The sequence below is a fragment of the Manacus vitellinus genome, unplaced genomic scaffold, assembly GCF_001715985.3.
Source record: "Manacus vitellinus isolate BGI_N305 unplaced genomic scaffold, ASM171598v3 scaffold_12_pilon, whole genome shotgun sequence".
Classification (NCBI taxonomy): Eukaryota; Metazoa; Chordata; class Aves; order Passeriformes; family Pipridae; genus Manacus; species Manacus vitellinus.
Genome location: NW_021938949.1, coordinates 5,547,095 through 5,554,975, shown reverse-complemented (window position 1 = coordinate 5,554,975; position 7,881 = coordinate 5,547,095). Strand labels below are relative to the sequence as shown.

The window sequence follows — 7,881 nt, the reverse complement described above, 5'->3', positions numbered from 1 at the left end:
TCTCTGGGACCACTGGTAACATTCAGTAACACTCCTCTGAAACACGGGCATAAATGTCCCCATGTGCTGGATGTGGTGGGGACATGGGGGCACCAGTGGCAAAGCCCCACCACCTCCCAGAGGGGGAGATGGAGTGTGGGATGGGGAGGGGGGTGGGATGGTGCCAGGGTCTGTCCTTTGCCGTCAGTGGCCATCCCACAGCAGCCAAGGCCTCCTGGTTTTGGATGCTGCAGCATGAATTTGCTGCAAGTTTTCCCAGTAGAAACCCTGGCTGTGACCAGGGAAGAGCCAGGGGGGATGGACCCAGTAGCACGTTCAGGAGAGCTGGAAATGTCCTGAGGGTGATGGCCACCTATCATCCTTTGGGGTCTCCAGTCCTGTTGGGGATGGAGAGACCCACTGGGGAGGAAGTCCAGAACTCCAGCACAGAGCTGGGACACGAGTCAGCTCCTGGGCTGGCATTTCCCATCACCAATGCTGTGGACAACACAAATCCAGACCACCTCATGAGTGGGAAAACTGAGGCACAGCTACAGAGGTTTTCCAGCTCTGAGCTGCTGGGTGGGTGCCAGGTCCTGCCATCAAGTTTGGTGTGGCTTTGCCAGGCCAGAGGGCTCAGTGGTGCTAGGGGACCATGAGCCATCCCTGTCACATTCCCCAGGGAGTGCAGCCTCACACATCTGACCTCATCCATGAGCAACCAGCTCACAAGACAGATCTGTGCAGAACAGATCTCTCCCATTCTATTCTCTCTCTCCCATCCTTGGGAGAGGTTTTGTTTGCTTTTATTTATGCAGCATGAACCCCTCGGGACCTCAGCATCCCCAAGGAGAGTGCCAAGGACATGGCATTGGTCCAGCTGCTCTGCTCCCCATCTTTCCTTGCAGGGATGCAGCTCCTGCCCTGCTTCAGGGGGAAACTGAGGCAGGGGACAAACAGGATGTGGGAGAGGAAGGGGGTGAATATTAGTGGTCACAGTAATGACTGGAATGGTTAATTATTAGTGGAATTGAAGTGAGTCAGGCCAAGAACAGGAGGGGAGGGAGGAAGGAAGGGAGGAAGGAAGAAAGAACCCAACCTGTCAGGTAGAAAATGAGTAAAGAAGAAAAACAGGAGCATGTGGAGAACCAGCCAGGCTGTCGCTCCATGCCAGCACCGCGCTGCTCACTGGGGGGAGGCTGGAGGGGTGGCTGAAGGTCACTGTGGGGGTGACAGTGGCCCTGTGGCCGAGGTTGTGCCCCAGCACAGGCTCGTTGTGTTGGTGGCTGCAGGCAGGTCTGCACCAGGATTTAGGTTTGGAGGCTGGGATTGCTGGATTCCTCCTAATCTCGGCTGTATTTCCAGCCTCCTGATGGGCTGTTTTTCCTTTCCTGCCAGCACACTATGGTCGATGTCTCACCGCTGGCTGGGAGCGGGAGCATGTGGAGCCTCACTCCGTGGTACATCCGGCCATGAATTTTGCTCCGGAGTGGAACGCAATTCCCCTCTGGAGAGGGAATTTGCCCAGGAATACTCAGGCTGAGCATCTGCTTTGCTGTGAACCTCTAGCCTTTTCTTTTTTTTTCCCCCTCCTTTTTTTGCCCCCTTTTTTTTCTTTCTCTCTTTCTTCTGTTCTCTTTTCCTTTTCTTTTTTCTTTTTCTTTTTTCTTTCTTTTTCTTTTTTCTTTCTTTTTCTTTTTTCTTTCTTTTTCTTTTTCTTTTTCTTTTTCTCTTTCTTTTTCTTTTTCTTTTTCTCTTTCTTTTCCTTTTTCTTTTTTCTTTTTTTTATTTTGCCTTATTTTCATTTTTTCTTTTTCCCCTTCTCCCCCCTTCCCTTTCTTTTTCCTATTTTTCCTTTTTTCTTCCTTTTTCCCCCCCTTTTTCCCCTCCCTTCTTTTTCAAATCGTTCCTTACCGACATTTTCCACCAGAAAGAAAAAAAAAACAGCAACTTGCTCCCAGAGCCTCCGTCATCCTCCCCAGCCCAAACCTCTGCAAACTTCCCATCCCTGACATAAAGGACCCAAATTCCCCCTCCAGAATAAAGGAGGAAAAACCAAAGGGAGAGAGGCTGGAGCTGGCAGCTGAGCCGGATTTCCATGTGAGGGGATGAGGTTGGGGCGGCCACGGGCTTCCCCTGGCAAGCGACGGAGGAACCGGGGCCAGCAGAAACGTTGAGTCATGAGTGCGGTTCGCAGGCAATGGATTTTTTCCCAAGTAAAATTCCTCACTGGGGAGGAGCAGAGCTGGAGGGGGGGGGCAGAGCTGAAGGACTGTGCCCCCCAAATGGGGCATTTATGTGTGGATGGGGATGCACCCCATTGCGATGGGAATTCCCTGGGCAGGTTCCAACCCCCAGGAGGGGGGTTTAGGTGGGGCCGCGGAGCGCGGGACGGAGGGGGACTACCCAGGGAAACTTCCCAAGCAGCCTGGATGGGAGGAGCAGCACTATTCTGGCGAGGGGTTGCAGGAGATGGGGGACCATATCCCTCTTCTCCTTCTCCCTACCACCATCCGACCACCCCCACGCCAATGGGCGGCTTGCAGCCCGAGCTCCATTATTCATTCATCTGCGAACGGCAAGTGAAGTAGTGCAGGGAACAGCTGCTCCGGTCGCTGAGCGCCGAAATGGGGGGGGCGGGCTGGGGGGAGTGGGGGGCTGCAGGGGCTGCCCTGGGGGTACCATAACCCCCCAGGCACTGCACTGGGCGGAGCACTGGATGTGGCAGCGACTGGTGGTGTATGGGGGCATTGGGGAGAGGGGGTGTTAATGGGGTGCGTTGGGGGGAGAGCACATAATTAGGGCACACTGGGGCAAGGGTGCACTAATGAGAGTGCATGGAAGGGGTGCACTGGAGAGAGGATGTATTAAAGGGGTTCATTGGGGAGGGAGAGCATTAATGGGGTGCCCTGGACAGAGGATGCAGTAAAGGGGTTTACTGGGGGACAGTGCAGTAAGTAGGTGCATTAAGGGGGTGCGTTGGAGAGGGGGTGTATTAAAGGGATTCACTGGAGGGAGGGTGCATTAGTGGGGGGCATTAGAGGGGGCATTTAACAGGGGGTGCATTGGCAGTGGGGCAGGGACAGACGGATGGTGGCATCTCCACAACTGCCTGGAGGGGTGGCCCCTCCCTTTGCACTGCCGGGGAGGGGGGGGGTCTGTCTGTATTCCATCCCCCCAGTTCCTCTCACTCCCAGCTCCTGGGGCAGGATGTCCTTTCCTGGTCTGTCCCACACACCCTGGCTCCCCCCCCTCCCTGCAGCCTTCCCTTTTCTCTCCTCCCTTAATAATCAAATTCTCCGGAGCACTTTGTGGTGTGGCAGCCAGCCAGAAAGGGTTTCTTTAAACTCCACCAGCTCACAATTAAACAAATCCGGGGCTGACGCTACTCGATAGGCGCTTATTCCCCTCCCTGAGAGCCGCTGGGGGATCCGGGGGGGTCCTATCCCTTCCTTTCCCACTCCAATGCCACCTCACCGTGTGGGGCTGCACCCCTGGGTGGGAGGTGAGGGCTGGGAGGGGGTTTTTGCGGGGGTTTTGGGGTGGAGAACAGGGGTTCGCGGTGCCAGCGCGGCTCTGATGGTGGAGCATCCCCCTGTGAGAGCACGCTGCTATTTTTAGTCCCTGAGTCCTTGTTGATGGCGCAGCAGCAAAGGCGAGGGAGCAGCCAGAGGAGCAGCAGGGCTGGATCAGGCCCCGCGGGATGAGCAGCAGCTGGGAAGCGAGGCTGGAGCACAGGGAAATGGGGGACATCCTCTGCCCTCCGGGTCTGAGGTGCTGGGGGTCTTGGGTGCTTACCGAGGGTCCCTGCCATGGGAAATCCTGAGCTGCCTTCAGAGGGCTCCGGATCCAGCCATGCCATGTCCCTGCCAGTCGAGGGAAAGGGGGAGGAAAGGGGAAAAGGCAGAGAAGGAAGGAGGGGTTGGGGAAGGAAAATAACACCGAATCCAGCCAGGCAGCACAAATCCTCTGGAGCAGCAGGCAGGCTGTGGGCCACCCTGATCAGGCAGCTGTGCTGGGCTGGCAAGCCCCAGCTCCGGCATCAGCCCCATGTGCCACGTCAGCCCCCTACACCGTGTCGGCTCCATGTACTGTGTCAGCCCCCTGTACTTGCAGCATGACCTTGTGCACCATCATGGCCCTGCGTCCTGCACTGGAGCTGGGAGGTTTTGTGTCCCCCATGGGTGACACAGGGGCTGTGCTGGGCTGTCCACACTCCCAGGGGACAGAGGGGACAAGATGCTCCTGGATGGCCATAGCCAGCAGTGAGCGCAGCTCCTTGTGTTGCAGGGACAGGGTCACACTGGTGCTGGGCACCACAATGGCCCCAGGTCCTTTTCTCTCTGATGGATACCCTGGGGACCCTTCCCAGGCACCCACACCATGAGCCTTGGCTGTAGCACAGTGGCTTTGCCAAGGGCAGGTGTCCAGTGGCAGCCGTGCACCAAAAGCCTCGTATCAATTCCCATCGTGGGGGTGGCAGCTGGAAACTTCTTTGGAAGTGCCGGGAGAGCACGTCCAGCAGGGATGTGGCGGGGGCAGTGAGTGTACAGGGCCCCCGGGACCAGCCATAGTCGCCTTCCCCTCCCGGGAAGGGCCGTAACCTCGCTGCTGTCGACAGCTTGATTTGATGCCATTAAAGCGTTTGCTGGGAAACAGCTACATCAGGAGCAACATCTGGCGCGGCCCTTCCCCGGCAGAGCCGCGGTGGATCCGAGGGCAGAGCTGGCCTCCGGGTCTGCTGCTGGTCCGGGTGCTGCTGGTGATGAGCGTGTCCCCTCCCAGGCAGAGCCGGGTGCCTGGGTGGTCCACAGGGAGATGGGGCCACGGCCTTTGGGCTCATGGGATTTCGGCTGGAACACACATTCCCTCTGTGCGTTCCCACCTCTGCATGCTGGTGACTGATCCGTCCCCTCACACCACATGCTTTTGCTTATCCAGGCATTGTCTCAGCGGTTTGGAAAATTAACAATTAATTAATAACAATAATTAATCGCGATAATTAATAATAAAGGAGAAAGGAGGGAAAAGCTCCCCCTAAAGCTCCAGTCCAGGGTCTTCTCAAGCCAATTTCATTTTTCAAACCCACTCCCATATAGAGAATGTGGGAATTGCTCCCATTAGTTCTCCCACCACCACCCAGGGCTGCCCCACAACCTTGGCTTTCATTTTCTTGGCACAGGGCTGGCACAGGACAGCACCACTCCACGCCGTGGTTGGAGTTTCTCACTGGCCTTTCCAGAATTTTTTGACCCACCTTTTCCCTGGAATTTGGGCTTTAACTGCATCCAGTTACCCACACAGCCTGTAAGATGCAACTGCAATGAGGGGAAGTGACGTGGAAAACATCCCAAAAGGGGATGGAAAAGAGGGAGGGACAAGGTTCTGTGGTGGTGGCTCCAGTGGTGCCAGAGGGCACCATGTGATTGGTGCATCCCTGAGCTTCCAGTGGTTATGAAAATAGAACTAAATAAAGCCCTGTGTGTTTACCTAGACCCCGAAAAGGTGCTGAGGTGTTACCAGTGGGTGCTGTGAGGAAACAAGGCTGAGCTGGGACCCATCAAACCAGCTGTGCAGTTTGTGCAGCTGTGGCAGAGCTGCCAGCAAAGGGACTGTCTGGAGCCACGCATGGTGGTGGCATGAGGGTGGTGATGGGCACATGGGGACACACGTGGATCCATGTCCCAACTCTAGGCTGCCTGGCACCACAGGGAAGTGTGGGATGGTCTTGGCACGCACACCACCAGCACCCCATCCCTTCATAACACTCATTGCCTTAATGGAGGCTGAGGGGACAGCACTGCTGTCACAGCTGCATCACAGTGCCAAGGGAGCAATGCCAGGGATGTCCCCAGGCACCGGCAAACCCTTGGGGCTGCCCTAACCCGGGCTCTGACATCTCAATCCATGCCTGAAACAGGCTCTGTCCACCCCAGCGCCCCGGACCCACCAGTGCTGGGGATGGGCAGGATGCATCCCCCCACCACCGAGCCCTTCATTAGCCCTCACAAGCCATTCAGCTGCCTCAAGAGATCAAACCAGTGACCCAGGTGTGTCCCTGCACCCAGCACAAGCAGAGTGAGGAAACAGGGAGCTCTAATGATGACGGTGGCGAGGCGCTCGGAAATGACGGCTGCCGGCGGGAGCAGACAGCTTCCAGATGGCATCACGCCGGGGCAGGGGGATCACTGGGGCAGGGGGGGCTGTGGGAGGCAGCAGCCGGCAGAGATGGGCAGAGCCAGCAAGTTGAAATGACTTTTTTTGCAGCAGAGCCTGCGGTTCTGGCCCTCCGCGCTGCTGCTTCCAGTAATTAGCCCAATAATTAAAAAGAATGGTGATAAGCGGGGTGTGCAGAGGGGCTCGCAGGATCCAGGAGTCCCTGGAGAGGGTGTGCAAGGAGAGGGGGAGTGATTTGGAGAGCTGAGGGCTGGTGGGTGTGTGAAACACAGAGCATGAGGCTGGGGGACCCTGACATGGCATGGGGGGTCACTGTACCACATCGGGCAGGCAGGGAGGGTTGGGCAGCAGGGATGGGACAGCTCCCAGCAGCAGGGGCAGAAGGGTGGCTGGGCCTGCTGCTGGCAGGGAGGGTGCAGCTGGACCCAGCACCCCTGTGCCCATGGGCACCATGCTGCAGTGTGGGGTGATGAAAGGAGATGGGATAGTGGAGGATGCAGGATGCTGCAAGGTGAGGATGCAGCACCAGGCGATGTGATGTGGGGCGACACGGCGCAATGCAGAGCGACGCGAGGTGACACAGAGCCAGCTGCTGTGATCCAGGGCAATCCAGGGCGATGGAGCCCACGGGGATGGGATGCAGGACGATGGGGTGGGATGCAGTGCAGGGTGCAATGCAAGCCAATGCAATGCAGGACACCGTGATGCAGGGAGATGAAATGCAGGGCGATGTGATGCAGGGTGATGTGAGGTGATGCAGGAGGATGCGATGCAGGGCAGTGCAATTCAGGGCGATGCAATGCAAGGCAACACGATGCAGGGAGATGAAATGGAAGGTGATGCGATGCAGGAGGATGCAAAGCAATGTGATGCAGGGCAATGCAATTCAGGGTGATGAAATGCAAGGCAACATGAAGCAAGGCAATGAAATGGAAGGTGATGCGATGCAAGGGTAGTGTCAGGCAATGCAATACAGGGCAGTGCAACAGGGTGATGTGATGCAAAGCAACACAATGCAGGGAGGTGAAACACAAAGTGAGGTGTGATGGAGAGCGATGCAAGGCGATGTGGGGCAGTGCAGGGCAGACAACACAGGGTGATGGGAGGTGATGCATCAGCAGGTACTGCATTCCAGGGTGGCAGCGAGGCAATGCCCATCAGGGTGGTGCCCAACAGGCGAGGTGAGGTGAGGCGATGATGCCCCCATGGCGCAGGAGACATGGCCCTCTCGGTCCCCGGCCTGCCATGGTGGCAAGGCTTCATTTGAATTCTTGCCTCTCTCTCTTCGCAGATAACGAGCCCGCGCCATGCAGTCCTTTCGAGAAAGGTGTGGTTTCCATGGCAACCAGCAGAGCTACCAGCCGACTTCACAAGATACATCACGCCTGGAGAATTACAGGCATCAAAGTCAGGCAGGGCCGAACTGCGAGCGGCAGAGGCTGGTGGCAAAGGAGTACTACAGTCAGCAGCAGCTGCCGTACGCGGGCTACGAGAACAGCGCCGTGGAGAAATACCACCGGGGAAACAAGCAATTAGCAGGGCAGCAGCTGCAGGGCAGGCCGGCCTTTTCCAATTACACCGTGCAGGAGAACAGCCCTTATCCGGCCCGGTATTCCGGGGATGAGAGCCTGCAGGCGTGGGGTGGCCAGCCACAGGCGCTGCCCGGTGGCGTGGCCAAGTATGAGGACAGCCTGATGAAGAAGACGGCGGCGTTGGCAGGTGGGC

General features: G+C 57.1%; 1 protein-coding gene across 1 annotated transcript in view; it reads left to right on the top strand.

Annotated features, from left to right (window-relative positions):
• Nucleotides 1-7,447: 7,447 nt before the first annotated feature.
• The window catches only part of RAI1 (retinoic acid induced 1), a 7,036-nt gene continuing 6,602 nt past the window's right edge, over nt 7,448-7,881 (top strand). The window contains exon 1 of the mRNA XM_029957824.1: nt 7,448-7,875. Within this exon, the coding sequence (XP_029813684.1) occupies nt 7,464-7,875 (412 nt within the window). The 5' untranslated portion in view covers nt 7,448-7,463. The remainder of the gene's footprint in view (nt 7,876-7,881) is intronic.